The sequence below is a fragment of the Corvus kubaryi genome, unplaced genomic scaffold (assembly GCF_017639235.1).
Source record: "Corvus kubaryi isolate FWS band 111438036 unplaced genomic scaffold, C.kubaryi_AGA036_p1.0 split1-131, whole genome shotgun sequence".
Taxonomy (NCBI): domain Eukaryota; kingdom Metazoa; phylum Chordata; class Aves; order Passeriformes; family Corvidae; genus Corvus; species Corvus kubaryi.
The window spans coordinates 22,186,175-22,203,615 of NW_024582073.1; the positions used below are offsets into that span (position 1 = coordinate 22,186,175).

A 17,441-nucleotide genomic window follows, 5' to 3' on the forward strand; every position below is an offset into this window, starting at 1 on the left:
GCCGCCCGCCGCCGCCCGCCGCGCCCCGCCGCCCGCCGTGCCCTCGGTGCCCAGCAGGTCCTCGATGAAGAAGGACGAGACGCGGGCGGAGGTGGAGCCGGCGTTTTCCGTGGCTTCGTCCGGCATCGTCGGAGAGAACTGCGGGAGGGGGTCCCGGCTCCGCCGGCGGCTGGCTCCTCCGCTCCCCGCTGCCCCGCGGCCGCCTCTCGCCTCTGCCTAGCCCCGTGGATGCTCTCCTGGTATAAAAGCGTTTTTTTCCGGAGTAATCATTTCAGATCGCGGTTTGCCATCATTTCCTGCAAGCTAGGAGGGGAGGGGGAGGAGGGGAAGGGAACGGGGAAGGAAAAAAAAAAAAAAGCAGCCCGACAACCCATCGGAGGCGCCAGATTCTGTGCGAAAACGCTAATAACGAAATAAAAATGTCATGCGAGTTAAACGGCGGGCAGGAGCGGGGGATCCTGCGGTGGGCGGAGCGCCGCGTCGAATGGGATCTGCGCGGGGGAAGCGGCGGGCGCCGGGCGCTGCCGGGCGTCTGCGTGTGTCTGTTTGTGTGTGCGTGTCCGTGTGTGCGTCTGTGTCCGTGCGTGTCTGTGTGTCCGTGTGTGTGTCTGTGTGTCCGTGTGTGTGTCTGTGTGTCCGTGTGTGCGCGCGCCGCCCCGGGGCCGCCGTTCACGAGCTCCTTATTTAGGTCAATTAGGGAGCAAATCCCGGAGCGGGGGGGCGGCGGCGGCTGCCCCGGCACACGGGCCGCAGCCGGGGGGGCTTGGCCTCTCCACGTCCCGGCCCTCCCATTGGCTGCAGCGGGCTCAGCGGGCAGCCCCGGCAGCCAATCGGCGCCGCGGACATCGCGCCTATATTAATATCATTAATATCATTAATAATAATCACCCCCCGCCCGCCCCCCGCCGAGCGCTTTCGTGTGGCGGCGGCGGCGATGGACGGAGGAGATGCGCCCTCCGCCGCCCAGAGAGCCGGCTCCTGCCCCGCGGGCCCGGTCGCCGCCGCCGCGGGCTGTCGGCGGAGCGGTGAGGTTGTCCTCAGCCCGGAGCCCCCAGGTTGAGGCCTTTGAGTCGGTTTTGGGAGAGTGGCAGAGCGGCGACTGCCCCCGTGAGCAGGCAGAGGGTGTCCCGCCGGTGGAGGGGAGGGTGCCTTCTAGGGAAGGGAAGAGGACTCTCCTCTAAGGAGTTTCCCGAGGTCCGTTTTATTTGCCTTTATCTATATGTATATACATATACAGGTATATTTTTATAGATGCACATACGATGTCTGTGTAGTTTATTTAGAAAGACAGCCAGCCCTGCTCATCGGAGAAGGAGCCGTCCGGGACTCCCTGTCTCCCGCCGCCCCGGCCGGGCAGGCTGCAGCAGTGCGCTGCCCCCTCCAGGAACGAGCCCGTGGTTCCTGACGTTACCCCTCTTCAGCCCGACTTTTTTATCGTTATTCTTACTGTAATCCCCTTCTGTGGGAAGCTGCAAAGTCTTCCTCCCCCCGCCCCCTTTTTGCAACCCTCTGGAGCCCGCCTTGAGACATGGACCCCGGCAACCCCACAAAAGCCCCCCTCGCTGCGGGACGCCGAAGCAGTAGGGTTCCCTCTGCCTTTTCCCTTGGGACCGGGCGAGCCAGGTTAGTAGAGGGGCGAGTCGGTCCAGAGTGCACGTTGGAGACTCGTGGAGGTTTGGGTGAGTACACAGATGCCCCTGCGATGCTCATCTGCAGATCAATCCTCTCCTCCTCCTCTGCTCCTCTTCTTTGCCGGAGGATCCCTCCTTGTTCCCCTTTGCGGTACTCCTGGACAAGTACCCCTTTCCCAAGCCCCGCCTCCCCTCCCTCTGTGGAACGGGACGCGGGTTGCTGCCCAGAGGGAGTGTCCGGCCGGGCACGGGAGCAGCCGGGAGCGGAGCCGGCCTCCCGGCTACGGAGCGGTCTCGCTCCCTTTCCCGGAGTAGGAGTGGGGACCTTTGAGGTCAGGGCCTATTTTTGAAAGAAAAATTAAAAAAAAAAAAAAAAAAAAAAAAAAAGGAAGAAGAAGAACGAAGATAAGGGAATAATGCAGCTTCCAACGGCTCCAGAAAGATGTAACCAGTCGGAGCTCTGAAATGGGCTCTGGAAAAGCAGGAGTATACGGCGGCACATTTGGCTTTCGCTCTTACTTAGGCAGAGACCGAGGGCAGTCTAGTGAATTGTAAGCCGGGCGACAGAGCATTTGTCACTTGTTGCACAGAAGTGACGTTAACAAATACGACTTTTATGCTCTGCGCATTCTGCTTGTTCCTGCATAGGAAATATGAGTTTGGCCGATAGTTCTTATGCATACGTAAACCGTCAGCTCTATTTGACTGGCAGACTAAAAAAATACATGTGTGCTTTCCGGAATAAAGAGAAAAATGCGGCCCGCATTTCATATATACAATATGCACATCTATGTGTCCCCTACCCATATTTTAGGACGTGTCCCTCCAGTGTGATCATGCAACTTACTTAATATTGTTTGCTTTCTACTTATAAATAGTTTAATAAAATCACCATGAGTAAATTTGCTCTTGCTTTCCCCCTCTCCGGATTTCTTCAGTATAACACACTGTTTGGTGTGCAGTAATGCTGAACTGTGCTTGTGAAAATCGTGTATCTCAGATGTATTCCTGAAACACAGAACCAGGATGAGTACAATTCTATACCTGCAAACACAACACTTGTACATGCATGTCCGCGTTTATTGGGGATTTTTTTTAAGCTCGTAGTTACGTTTACACACTGTTTGCATCGCTGTAGTGACATTACTAACATTTCGTGGTTGATATTCTTAGTGCCTATTATGACGAGACTAAAAAGGGCGTGTGTCTCCTGCAGCCATCCATCAGGGCAGGAAGCAGGAAAAGCACCCAGTGACGGTATTTTTCGTAATTTAATGGTGGAAAGACATCCTTGGCTCCTGCCTTAACGCCTTTCGGAGTCACCTGCCCGGAGGTAGCTGGGACGGAGGGGTGCCGAGGGCTTTGCCATCACCCCGGGCTACCCCCGCGCCGGGCAGGGGACGTGCCGCAGTTCCCGGGCCGTCTCCGGCGGGATTCAGCGTGGTTGCGGCGAAGCGAAACCTCTCCTTCCCCAACAGCCTTCTCTTCCACAGCCACCTTTTTGCGCCACGGTAAATCTTTATTTTTTGCAGGCAGGGGAATGGAGGGGAATGGGCAGGTCCTGATGCCTCCCGTGGGTCAGGAGGGAGAAAAACCACGTGTTTTCTACAGAGTTGGCCTTGAGACCGTGCTTAGACTACAGGTGGTGGGGCCCCTTATTTTTTCCCTCTTCGGCTCTGTTTCTTTCCCAGGTACATGTTTTTCTCCGAGGCGTCGGAGACTTCCAGGTCCAGCGCGGCTCTGCGAGGTGCGGAACGGGCGCGGCCTGTGGCCCCGGCCCGCTGCCGGCGGGGTCTCTTCGGCCGAACAGTCCTGGCTTCCAGTTCGTGCCCACCCCGGCCTGGGATGCCCGCTGGCCACATGGTGTGGAATGCCCGTGGGATATCCCCCCGTCGCCATCTCCGACGGCTCCTGAGCCTCTGTCAGGGTGTGCTCGACAGCCGGCTGCCACGCAGAGGGCAGGAAGAAGTGGAGATTTGGGGCCGGGCTCCGTAGGGAATCGGCAGACGGAAGGCTATATTTGGGGCCGAAAACGCGTGTGTGAGTGTGACAAGAGCCTCCAGTGAGTCACGGTGCTGGCGGGCCAGCCACTCCCGCCGCTGCCCGGCCGCCTCCCGCAGGGAGCGGAACGGCTTCCCGCAATGTGAATGCAATTACCTTGCTGGTGTTTGATGCCTCCCCTCGCTCTCCCTTCACTGCCTCGGTGTGTCGTAAAGTAGAAGCAAAATGAAAGGCAGCCTTTATCGCTCGCACCCCTAACCTCTGCTCCTCTTTGCTTTTAAGGGCCGCGAGCGTTCGGAGCCCGGACCTTTGCGGGGGCTATTGACCCCCAGCGCTGCGGGCAGAGGTGGCTTTGGGCAGGGGCACCATGCTCCCTTCTCCGTGTCAAAAAAAAAGCAGTGCTGAACAGATCGCTCAGTTGCTGACACCTTCCTAAGAGATGAGACGGCATCGCTGGGGGTAAGGGAATTGGCCAATATCTGCCTCTGCTTGATGTATATATATATATATATATATGTATATAAATATATATTTTTATATTTTTATATATATATAATTCATAAGCGTACACATACACACACATATATATGTATATATGTATGTGTATACTTATAAATAAAAATACTGTTTCAGCCATGTTCTCTTTAGGTGCTTAGGTATAAAAATAAAACAAATAATGACTATATTAGCACCTTCAGTAAGTAGTCGGGAGCCACCAAAAGGCAAAACCTGTTCCTAGAAAGCAGTGTTGCTTTTTCGGGTCCAAAGCTCCCTCAGAGGAGCAGAGGTGGTGGGATGGTTCGGATACCTACTTAAAAGCAATACTAAAACAAGAAAACAACAAAATAAATAAACAAACAAACATCCCCCATGAAATACTGATCAACAAGAAGATGATTGTACCCCCTCTAAACCTCTGTGTAACACCTTCCACTCTCTCTGCTCCCTTCGGGAGGCGGGGGCCCGCTCACCTTCCCGGGGAGCCACCCAAATTCTCCCCCCCGGGCGGGTCTCATCCCTATAGAGTTCGCCAGGTCCCGGCTCCGGCTCTGCCGTCCTCAAAAAGGGGCCGGTGCCGAGCAGGACCCAGGGGTGGTGGGTTATGCCCCGCTGAGGCTCGCAGGGACAAGCAGAGGGGGCTTTCCAGAGGGGTGTCCCTGCCAGCCCCCCGCCTGGATGGAGGTCCCATGCGCATCTCACGGGGATACCCCATTTTGAGTGGCCTCTGCGGCAAAGGAGGAGGACACGGCAGTGGGAAACTTTTTCTTGCATGTAGAAAACCCTAAAGCCCCTCAAATGTGAGTTAAATAGCACTCAAGTGCAGCAACACTTTGTGGATTCCTTCTGAATTTGCGGTAAATTTTAACGGGTCCCTGAAGACGGGGAAACAGAGAAAATTGTTTTTCTTTCCACTGTACTTTCTTAATAAACCTAATCCAGCTGCATTCTTCACCATCAGGGATACTGGAAGAGAACTTTTCCCCTTTCAAGGACGCTGCACAACCCATGCTGTGTCCCATGAATGTGTTCATTATTCACAGGTAGTCACTAAGTGCTTTGGATGGAAACTCCCAGCCTGTGGCATGTCCTGAGTGTCCGCGATGCCTATTTATTGCTCGTTAGAGATGCCATACAACTGGCAGCATGAATAGCATCTCTTAAGAGCTGGCTTCTTGCTAAGTGAGGGCTATTTTAACCCCTGATAAATTATCGAACTGGAGAATGTCCTTGGGTACCTGAACATATTAACTAAGAAAATGGTTCGAGGATGGTTTTGGGGGATATCTATTCCCTTGTGTTAAAATTCCAGGGCTCTTTCAGAAATATTTAATTGTTTGACTGGAGACGGGGAGAGAGGGAGAAAATAAATCACCAGTAAATTATATGATATCATAAAATAAAAAAGTAGTCCCTACTGAAAATGAGATACAATTACAATAAAATCCAGTCTTAAAGTGACTTTTCTAGTAAGGTCTTTGGCATAGATTTCCTTATAAAATTTTTACCTTTTTTTTTTTTTTTTTTTTTTTTAATGTACAGTGAGAAAATGCATGGTTTTATTGGTACTGGTTAGGGTCAGCCACAGGAGAATTATGGAAGTCATGTGAAATAGGTGCCAATAAAGCTTTTATTATTGTTATACAGACAAAAGAGCATTATGGAAAGAGATCCTTACCAGGCCAAACTATGGATATTTTGTTCTGTTAACAATCACGTTGGAAAATACAGAGACACTGTAAAAAAAAACCCTGACTTTTCAAAGCTTTTCAGAACATTAACCTATTACCAAGTAAAAATTTTGGAATAATTTTCCCCCAGAAAATTAAGGTTTCCTGAAAAGAAGCACTGCACACAATTCATTTTTTTTCCTAAATAAAAAGATCTAGGGAACTGAAAAAACAAAATTTGCACTGTCACAAGAGAATATAACTCTCAATTTTGAAATAACATTTGATTTTTGTGTTATGCAACATAAGGGAAAAATCAAAGTATTTTTTTATTAACAAGGTAGTCTTTAGTTTGTTTGTGTGTATCTACGGTTTGAATCGGAAGATTTTCTACCAAAACTTGAAGCTGAGGATTCTGAAGTAAAAATTAAAATGCTGTTCCCTTTCCTTCATCCAATCTTGAATGATTTTAGCAGACCATTAAACATTGTAAAGGACTGTAATGAACGTCCACATGTGTTGATAGATTGGATTCTTAGATCAAACTTCAAAAACTGTTGGAGCTTAGTGAATTTCATAAAAACTCATACCTTCTTAAATCTGATTGACTCAGGAGTTTTAGATTAATTCCAGGACAGAGCCAATTTCAATCAAAGAAAGTATTAAGAACTTACACTACAAAACATCCTTTGTACTTTTACAGTTGTGTAAAAGGAAAATTGATGCATGGATCAAAGTTAGCCCCCAAATATTATTAACATTGGAGTAAAAATCATACTAACTTTTCCACCTTGATAGTAAAATATTTCAAATCGTGTATATACCATGGGGATACTCTAATGTTCAAGAAAACTTGTGAAAATTACATGAAACTATTATATTTTAATAATTACATGTATTTATGATTTATATTAACAAGAAGCAAGTGTCCTCTGCATAGATAGAAAACAGAAAGCATCTCCTCTCCACTGACTTTTGAGTTATTCATCATAAAAGAGGACAACTATTCAACCTTTAAAACTGCCATTAGATCAAGGAAAGTGTTTTCCGTTGTCTTGTGAAAATTATGCTTCTCTAAATCATATTTGAGTAAAGCATACATATTCCCTCCCAAACAAAAATTCCTTCACCAATGATATATATACAAATGTAAACCCATAAATTTTTGAGTCAGTCCAGAAATAATCTTTATAGAAATCCATGAGTAGTTAGCGTTTATGCGAGTCATTAAAATCTGGGGATGAATGTATTTTACAAAAGGTTCTGTAATAGATTATGAATGGTTTTGCAATGCTCCAACATTTATGGAGATACGTATCTGGAGAAATATACAGTTACATACATATGAATATGTTTATTATGGTATACAAAAATTACATTTTCATCCAGCATGAAAATAGTGTTGAAATGCCTTTAGAAAGGATTGGACCTAGTCAAAATTAATATTGTAATGAACTCAGATCCTAATGTAAATCCATGGAAACCCCAAATGCATCCACTTTCTCGTTCTGAATTATTTTGTTATCCATTCTGATTAGTCCTAGAAAACCCTGAAGCAGTAGGAAGGCTGGGTCAAGCACTGAGTGAACTCGGTGGTAAAGCTCTGTTTGCTTTCTCTTGTCGAGCAGCACTGGGAAGTGCTATCTTCCCCAGGATCTCAGTGGGGCTCGGCAGGAAACCCAACCATATCAGCTCCTTCTCATAAGACTCCCCTTTGACTTCCCAAACTCCTGGAGTTGTGTTAGGATGGCGCGAGCCAGTTCCCACAGTAATTCATTATGAAACCTGAGCACCGCAGCTCACATTCTGCCCTTGCCAGGACATGAGAAGTCAACCCAGAAATTTACACAAGCCTCTGGCTATGAATAATAAAATCTACACTGCAGTTAACTGAAATTGGAGCAATAAGTGGCCTTGCTGCAAGAAAATTTCCATATCACACTTTGTAAATGCGTATCTTGCCCAGAGGAAGTTAGTCTTGATTTAAATGAAGACAGTACTGGAGAAGTGGGTGAGGAGAGCTGAAGGTACAGCTTAGTTGTCTGCCATACTAAGTGGGAAGAGGTGTCAATGCCCCTTTTATGTCCCTCTCTCATGCAAAATTCTCCTCCCACATCTGCTGGAGGGGACTAATCAAAATAAATGGAGACTTCTGTGTTTAACCTTTTCATCCTATGCCCCTCTTAAATATAGAGCATGTCTAGCCAACATTGCCCACACGTTCATGGGGTGACCATCATATAGGAAAAGTCAGGTGAATCACCTTGCATGGCCCTTCCAACAGTCTGTCTTGGAGAAAATGTCTTGGTTCTCCATGACAACACATACCACGGTGCAGAGGGATGAAGGGCAGCTCTTCAGAGAAGATGCAGTCAACACTCAGCTGGAGGTGGGACTGGTCTCTTTAGCAAGCACACTGGGATAGTGGGGATGGTGATGAGCCAGCAGGGGTCCAACCTGAAGCCCCCAAAACCCTGTTGTTCATCTGGCAAGGGACCACATTTTCCTTAGATAGTGGGAAGAAGTGGCGCCCTGTCATCATGGTGTGCAGGGGCGGTAGTTTGTGTAGGTGATACGTGTTTTGCAGAGGAGAGATACCTCTTGCCTACACTTCCTCCTCTCCCCTGCCAGCATCCTTGCAAAAGTCTGGCAAACACCAGCCCTTTAGCAGTATTTATAGCTATATCTCTATCTGATGAGCCACTCTAAAAGCAGGTTAACTCAAAACATACCGCTTAGCTGCTTGGAAATACAGATGCGAAGGGATATCTGGTTCTAATATACAGATCACCTTATGGTGTGGCAGGTTTCAGTTTCCACAATAGAGAGTGCATTTGTGCTAGGAGTGATTTAAGCCATTTGGGACCTTCAAAAGCAGAAACCCTTCATGAACCTTATTGGAAATGACTACACTTGGTGAAAAAAAAAAGGAAGAGAAACTAGAGGGGTGATCCAAGATCACAAACATCTAAAGAGTGGAAAGGAAACCTTTTCAAATGTTGCTTTCTCACAGAAAATGCCTAAGATAAGTGTTTGAGAAGTATCTCCATTCCTTTGTTGAGTTGTGAAGTCTGTTAATGCTAATGGAACTATCATCTCATTGCAAAAAGCCACCAGACTTAGTAAAGAACAGTCAGTTTATTAAATATTTGCACTATCAGTCATATTTTCTACTGCATTTTCTGTTTTGCATTTTGCCTCTTGCTGAGGGGCGCAATGAGGAGGACAACAAAGCAGGTTTCTCCTTTCAGATACACCTGGTGGATTTGAGCTCTGATATTTCTCTTTCCCTCAGTACGGGAAATCCCTTAGGAAGAGCAAAGTATCAGCATAAAGATCGTCTGTACAGATTGGAAAGAAGGATTTTGCCCTTGGGTCCAAAAGCTGGAATATTTTCTGCAGATCATCGACTCCATAACACACATGTACTTATTAAATAAGCTAACAAGCTTGTGCTTAAGTAAGGCTTCCATGCAGTATAGGAGAAGAACATTTGATAAGTTGGGGTCGAAGGGTTGACACCTACATCCCTTATATCCCAGAGCCACTTTTTTCAAATATCTACTTTTCAGGTTCACACCAACTGCGCTTTCGAGGTGCACAAGAGGAACTTTTCAGAAGCTTATACCAGGTGATCTGAAACGGTGCTTCCTCACAGATCTGAATGACCCCACGCAGAAAATGTGTAGAATACATCTACCTTGTCAAAGGGGGAAATCAGTTGACATAAGAAGTCTTTCCCTCATTCCCATCTACCCTCTCACTGCCTGCACAGTTCAACAGGGAAAACAGCAGAGGCGAAGCAGCTGGAACGATGCCAGCACTTGGGGCTTTTGGCAGCCCTCTGCAGCAGGGGTTTGGGGTCTTTTTGCATCCCTCCTCTCTGGAGCTGTCAGCAGGTAAAACACTCTGCCGTGTTTCTCAGAGCTGCTGAAACATGATGTGCTCTGCCTCCACCTTTGGCAGAGCTTGCCTGACCCTGCCTTGCTCCTTGCTTAGGGTGAGGCAGATTCAATCCCCTTGGCAGCCCAGATGGGTCACCACAGGCTTGATCAGGCCTGAGGAGCTGTCCTCTTACATTTAGCAAGAGGGAAAAATGCCCACCAGCTGCTTGCAATTGCTGAGACACTAAGCACAGATTTTGCCTTCGTGAGTGAACATTTAACAGTCATGGTAGACAGACTCAGCAACATCTTATCAGTACCTTTTGGCTGTCAGGACAAAGGCCTGAACACCTCCAGGTCTCCACACCAAGTCTCCACAGGGTTTGCTGGGATGGAGGATGCGTGTGTTAACAAGGTGGCTCTCCACAGCAGCAAACACATCATTCCAGTGCCCCATGGTCCCCACTCAGGGCAAGAGCCAGACAGAAGTCAGATGTCAGGTCTAATAGATTTATCTTGACTTTTGCCATGCAGAGGGGCAAGAGGGACACCTGTAGAGGGTCATCTATCTCCCGCTCTGTGCATCCCTTCTTGGCAGGGATGATCACTGCTGCAAGTGCTGCCAAAATCGCTGTAGAGGACATTGACATTAAACCAAACACCTAACTTCTAGATGCAGGTTGAAAAGAAACCCATGTTTATTTCTTCATTTTCTGGTTGCTTTTATCTTGTTTGGCTGGAATAACCCTTTCCCTTTCCAGCATCTTTTTGCCTGATGCTGGGTTGTTGCTTTCTTTCTTGTGCTGCAATTCCAAGTGTTCCTACACACAAGTTTTCCCTTTTCATATATCTACTAACGCCAGTTTAAAATCAAAACAAAAGAAACCCCAAACCCAAATCCACTGAGATATGACTCAAAGAAAAGATACCTTAGCCTTATGAGGTACAAATTAAAGTGCAGGTTATTCTTGAGAAATTTGAGTCTGGGGAATCTGAATATCTTTCTGTAAGGACCAAATCTAATGATGTATGGGAATGATTAATGAGGATTTTAACAGTATTTGCATCTTGCTGATTCTAAGTAACATTCAGTATTTAGAGAGCTTTGGGAGCCTTTCTGACAGCTAACAAGGATTTATAGATTCTTTAGTTTAAATTTAAATACAGATTAATATTCCAGATTAGTTTACTACTACTAATTTTGTGAACACTAATAAATCCCAAAGATTGTATCTATTCAGAAATTAATCAGGGTATGTAGATGCAGATGATTAAAAATTCTACCACAATCAGAGTGATTAAGAAAAGAATCATAAAAATCTTAAGGCTGTCTTTCACAGAGTCTGAATCTGCAGAAATTTTTAACTGGTATGTAAGTTTATATGGGTTCCATTTGACAAGAGTAGTTTGAATCTGGATGAAATCTGAGGAAATAAATTATAAAACTGTGCCTTTTCTTGAGCTGGAATCTCTGGATCTGACCTATTTAAAGGTAGAAATTTTGACCATAGGCCACATGTTCTTTGTTTTGGATTTATTTCTATTCTGCAGTCTTATCTGATGTTTCTTCCATGTGCACATTTAGCCAGACTTCCTCGGTATGAAACAGTACACTTGTGAGCCAATGCATGGGAAAGTATTTTTGCTAGCGGGAATCAGCATTTTGCATCTTTTCCTTGTGTAAATTAAGTCAATAAGAAAAGTGTCTGGTGACTCTGCACTAATTTTAAAAGAGTTTAAAATATTTCTCTCCCTCCTGCTTTAGTTTCCTCTTTTAATCTTCTTTCAGAATGTGTGCCTGTATTTACCAGAAGGTGCAATTAAAGTAAGCAAAGCATAAGCGAAAATAAGATGACACAGAGGAACATCTTCACTAACCCTTGACTGGAAACATGATGTGTAGATACCTTTTAATTTCTTAAACACCAGGGCAGGATTTGGTGTAACTGCAGACCAAAAGGACCTTTCCGCAGTGAACCTCAGGGCTACATCCCTCCCCTGACCAAGCACAGACTTCTGCAAAATGCTCTCAACACAGCCTGATGGGTGTGTTTTTCTCATTTCCCTCACTAAAAGCTTATTCAAAGTGAAGCACAGATGAGATCTGTGGTGTAAAACAGCTCCAAAACGGTTCTGGTGCCGCAGAACCCCTTGAGATGCTCGCAGGTGTTATGAGAGCATAGTGCAGCTAACCCATCTCAGACAAAAACCACTGCTGAGGTCCAGGTGGATTAAGATTTTCTTCTAGCAGTTCTGTATTGCACAATCCAAATGTACACTAAACTTAGATCTGTACTTCTGCCAAGTCGCAAATTATAAATAAGAGGCTTCAGAGCAAGCCAATTTTCCTACTTAGTTTTAATAGCCAATACTCTGAAAACCTCAAGGCTAATTAAACTGTTCATTGTCCTGCTGCATTTAATTATTCAGATATTGATCTAACATCTTAACACACAAGACAAAATAGTGACACATTTTATATTTGGAAATGGAAAAAAAATAGGAAGCAGACCTGCTTTGAAAATGATTTAGCAGTTATTAACTGAACTCAAAGAACAGTTTCCAAGTGTTGATTTTTTTCATGAGCCACACAGACTTTTTGTCTAATTTAAAAAACAGAAAAAAGAATAAAAAGAAGGAAATAAAAAGTGGAAAGAACCCTAACAACAACAAAAGAATCCCAAACAAACAAGCAAAACCCTACAGAATTATCCATAAAGCCTGCCTCAAATTTCACATCTAGCTGAAAAAATATCCTGCACAGTAAATTGCCAAATCCATGTGTCTCTACAAAGATGGAGACAAGTAATTTGTAAAATCAGGGCAATCCTGTGGTCAAGTTCTGACCCTACCTAAGACAACCTCTCACCTTGGTCTAGTAAATATTTAGCTTGCTTTGTTCCTCCACTGCCTGAAAATTGAGCTTCATATGTTTCCCTCCTTTACTGTTGTCTTAATTTAGGCCCCCTTGTTTCTGATATGGGACTTAGTCCTGCTGGGTACCTAGCTTTGGGACTGAAATGGAACCTCACACAACACAGAACAAGCTGCTCTATAGAGACAACCTTGTCAAGGTTCTTCTTTTGAAAGACAGAGTTTGTGTTCCTTCTTAGGTTTTTTTTTCCCCCTAGGAAGTTTTCTCACTACATTTTGGAAAAGTTATTTTCTCCTTCCCAGCCACAATCTGTGAAGCTTTTGGAGAATGAGAAACACATATGTTCTGGGTCCACCAGCACCACTTCCACGTTTATTGTTATATAAAACAGAAAAAGAGAACCTGGGTTATTTGTAGTGGAAATAATCTATAATTTAGTCACTTACAGACTAGACACCCTAATGTGCACAGAAACTTATGAGCATAGCACACAGTCTGTCTCATGCACAGGACATGTTTATCAGAGGCACTGTGCCCTAGCAGTGCCTAATACCCTGCACTGACTGTGAGGAGAGTTCATGGTGACATGTCCAGAACATTGTTAGGTTGTTTAAAGGTAGCTACTTAGTGTGTTTTGATATTCCCAAAGTCATCCAAGATATTTATGCAGGACTTCAATTATGACCCAGCACTTTTGGGAGACTCACATGGTGCCAGAGCAGGACCTTTTAATGCTACGTGGCTCAAGTGATACCAGACACATTGCTCTGGCAACTGGTTCCCACCTGCAAAGACTATGAGACTAATGGCATCATTACTGTCTAGTTTTGTGGGTTTCTCGTGTTGTTTTGTTGGGTTTTTTCCCCCAGAGGACAAGCTAAAAAAGCAAAGTGATTCAGCAAACCTATTCCCACTGGATTTGATTCTGTCTGCTGAATGTAAGCCCCGTGGTCAAAAGAGCCCTTGGAGGAGAGCTCATTCTCCTGCTATGGAGCAATAAAAAAACAACTATCATAGAGCAATTCAGTTGCATTTTCTGTCCTTCCAGTGACACTCAGGCCAGCTTCAACTTCCTTCTGGGGCAAAAGTAAAAAAGATAATGAAATGAGCAGAAGACAATGAGGTCCTCTTGACAACTCTGAAACGGAGATTTTACTGCAAGAGTAATGTAGACTGCTGACCCAGCTCTGGGGACTTCATTATTCAAGACCAGACACTTTGATGGGAGGGACAAAGTGAAAGCTGCTGCAGTGAGGGAGCACCAGCGAGAGCAACAGACTGTAGGAAAGGCTTCCTATGCCTTCGTCCATGCCAAGATTGTGCTTCCACTCAAGACTTTAGTCCAACAAGCTGTTAAGGTCCTATGGCTGGTCATTAGATAGCTCTAGAATAATATTTTCGTTGGGAAGAAGTAAATTTAAAAATTTAAAAAGCAACATGTATTTCAGTACAATGGCTCAGCAGGGGATTGACTTAAAGCTTGACAAATGGGAGACATTGCTTTACACAAAAATGCAGGGTGCTCTGCTTTGCACCAGAAGAAAACATGGCTTTTCCCTTAACTGGATCTAGCATCAGTTATAGGTAGAATATACGTAGAGGAATGGCATATGGCATCTGGTCATTATTGCACAATTCACTGGCTGGTAACTCCTGTGCTGCTTCTCCAACTCAGTAACTGACACCAGATAATACAGTTGGGATTAATCCAGGCCTTATGAAGTGTTCCAAAAGCTCGGAGTTAATTACTATGCTTGAGATTCTCAGATTGGCATATGGTGTTAAAAAATGTTGTGCAATTGAAGGCAAAGCATAAATTTTGCAAGAGCTGTATTTTGCCAGAAAACTTGCTTTCCCCTCAGATTATTTATTGCTAACTGCGGAGAAGTGTCTTACATATGTCAGGGAGTTTCTTTTTGAATCTGCGAGTCCAGTTCCTGGTGTCCTTTAAAAAATTACCTTATAAATACCATCAGAAAAAAATCTGGTTTCCCGTCTGGAAAAGACAGTAGAATTGACTGTCATAAACTGTAACAGATCACTTTGCAGTCACATTAAAATCAAGTTTAATAACATTAAAGCTTGTACATGGTGGGAAATTCCATTTTAAATTCCTTCACCATCTGTTGCCTAGAAGTCAGCCATGAGTATTTCCCTTCCACTTCTCTTTTCCTTAGAATGGTTAATGCACAGGCACAGGTTTTTAAAAACTATACTCAGGGTGGGGTGTTGGAAGGGGAGCAGAAGGACCTTGGCTGTGCTGGAGTGGGAGAGTGGGATCTGCTGATAAATATCAGGGACTGAAATTTCACTCACCAGAAACTGTTTTATCACAGTAAAATTACTCAAGAACTGAGTTGCTTGTTAAGCCTTTTCTCAATGAATCTCCCCTGCTTAGATTTTGGAACTGCTGTTGGAGTAATCTGCTGGAGAGTTACGGAACTTTAGGTGAACCATTTATTATTTATTTATTTGTTTCATAGTATATCTCTTTACTGCAACTGTCCCAGCCCTTCCTTCTGCCATCTAAACAGCACCATCTTCAGGCACTTTTAAAACCTATCCATTACCTCGCGGTGACTTAGCTGTTCCTCGTACTGGGAATGCTCTTTTTCTGGTGCTGAAATTGCAGATCTTCTCCTGGTTTTTCCCTGAGCATTGTCTTTAAGTCTTGACACTTGTCAAAATTATTCTATCACCCCAAGATGCGACTACCACCCCCTTCCAGTTGCACCCCTTTTTTTCTGTATGATTGAATCTTTTCTCAGAAGGACACTTAAATGTCCTTTGAAGAGTTTGACTGTTATACCTGTTTCATACTGTTTATTTCTATCATTTATTGTGACTTTTTTCTTCCTGATCTCCTCCGTGGAAAGACCAACTCTTTTTCATTGGTATGTTCAAACAATATATTTCCAGTTTCTGTACCTTGAAAGAGACAAAGAGATTTTTAGATCAACTCTATTTTGCTATCTACTTGTCTTGAACATATATTTTTAACACAAGCAAAATCTTGTTAAGTCAAAAGAAATACATCTGTTATTAGTCTCTAGCAATTACGTTTGTTTCATATAAACAAAACAAGTCCCGGTTTGGTATTAAAATCACAAGAACATGCAACAAGAGATATTCAGTACATTTATAATGTCATCCTAACCACCTACTGTTATTTCCTCCGACAAAATGTCATTTGCATGGTTTGTTTATTCCTTGATATTTTTTTTTTAATAGTCCAAAGGCAAATAAACAGAAAAAAATCCCACCGCCCACCCATGGTCGCTGTGCAAGGCAGATTGCAAAGCTACTTATGTAGTTCTTTACGGCAATGTTTGGCCTCTAAGAAACACAGAAACTGTTTCTGCCCTTTGCTCGCCACTTAATCATTGACGGGAAGATGCTGTCCCTCCTTCCTGCCCTCCCGTTGCAAAGAGGAGGCTAGTGCTTAACTTCAAGGAGGGTGTTCACATCCAGCATTGCCTGCCACTGAGTTTCCCCCGACTCCATGGGGTCTCTCCAACTCTAGGTCCTGCATCTTGCAGCACTGACAGGAAAGCACAAGTTCTCCTGCCTTTGCTTCATTAGGTAGACCAACAACGTGGTGACACTTGAGGTTTTCTTTAGTCTTTACTTGGGAGAGAAAAATTCCTCAGTACTAAAACTGCTGGATTTGCCAATTTTCAGTTTTACTGCGAGAGATAATTTTGTCGAAGTTTTCACATGGTAATTAGGGCGAACGTCTGCACGGCGTCTGTAGGAAATGCTGCAGCAGGCGGCACTTGCCAGGTTGCAGCGTGTGTTACCAAATGAGAAGCGAGAGCAGATGCCCTGGGGGCCTGTCCCGGTGTCTCCGCGTCCCGGACGGGGCCCCCGGGGCGTGCGGGTGTGCGATCCAGACGTGCAGCTCTTCAGATGCTGCATTTCTCTGAGAAACAGGGGTTATTCCTCAGCCCTGCTCGGCCTCCTCCTGCCCGCAGAGCCGCCCCGGGGCCGAGAGCCGGGACGGGCACACAGGGCTCGGCCGGGGTGCGCCGCTTATCCCTGGGGAAGCCGGAGGGAGATGGGAAAGGGTCTCGGCCCCTCGGGAGCCCCACGCCGTGCGGAGCTCCGAGGCTGGGTAAACCATGCCCTGGAAGGCAGTGTACCGCCGGGTCTCATTTCCTTGGCCCCGAGGGCGAGGCTGGGGGGAAGGGGCTGCGCAGAGGGATGAAATTTGGCGTCAAAGAGGGGCGGCAAGGTTGCCCCTCACCCCGGATAGGAACTAAGTTATTCATAATAAAGAGGCTTTTCGGTGTTTTACAGCGAATGACAAAATTCTTGTGTCCTACTTTTGGGCGAGAGATCGCCTTTGTGGGTTAATTTAAGGAAGCCGAAGAAGCTGCGGTACGGGCCGGGAGGGAGGGGAAGGGTGGGAAAGTGCCGATGCCACGCTGGAGGGGCCGGCCGGGGGCAAGGGGACGACGCAGAGCCTCGCACGGCCCCACGGCCCCACGGCTGCAGGCTGATGCTCAGCCCGTCTCCAATGCCACCCGGGTCTGTCTCCGCCCCGTGGGTCCGGGCCGGTTCGGCAGCCACAGGTTCCGCAGCTCCTGCAGTCCCGTCCCCAGGCTTGGGGTCAGCTCCGATGGGAGAGCAGGGATCCCCACGGTTGTGTCCCGACGTGTCGTGTCCTTCCCCCACGAGGGGAGCTACCGTCCCCTGGGAGGGCAGGGCAGATTCCGAAGATCCCCCTGACAGTGTGGTCCCCTAACAGGCCCCGGAGCGCCTGCGGCTCCCCCTCGCTCCTCCAATGGCACTGGGGATTCGGGAGGATGCTCCCGGCGCCCCTTTGCACTCCTGAGAATAAGCATAGACAGATGAAAGGATATCTTTTTTCTTTTCTTTT

General features: G+C 46.0%; 2 protein-coding genes across 2 annotated transcripts in view; one reads left to right on the forward strand and one right to left on the reverse strand.

Annotated features, from left to right (window-relative positions):
• Positions 1-730, reverse strand: part of LOC121676624 (homeobox protein HMX1-like) — a 6,368-nt gene extending 5,638 nt beyond the window's left edge. The window contains exon 1 of the mRNA XM_042053393.1: positions 3-730. Coding sequence (XP_041909327.1) covers positions 3-126 — 124 coding nt within the window. The 5' untranslated portion in view covers positions 127-730. The remainder of the gene's footprint in view (positions 1-2) is intronic.
• A 798-nt stretch (positions 731-1,528) lies between these two features.
• On the forward strand, positions 1,529-11,134 carry LOC121676625. The gene is made up of 5 exons (XM_042053394.1): positions 1,529-1,963; positions 2,969-3,142; positions 3,323-3,671; positions 3,915-4,091; positions 9,373-11,134. Exons 1-4 carry the CDS (start codon positions 1,529-1,531, stop codon positions 4,055-4,057), a joined length of 1,101 nt encoding a protein of 366 aa, XP_041909328.1. The 3' UTR covers positions 4,058-4,091; positions 9,373-11,134.
• The last annotated feature ends 6,307 nt before the right edge of the window (positions 11,135-17,441 follow it).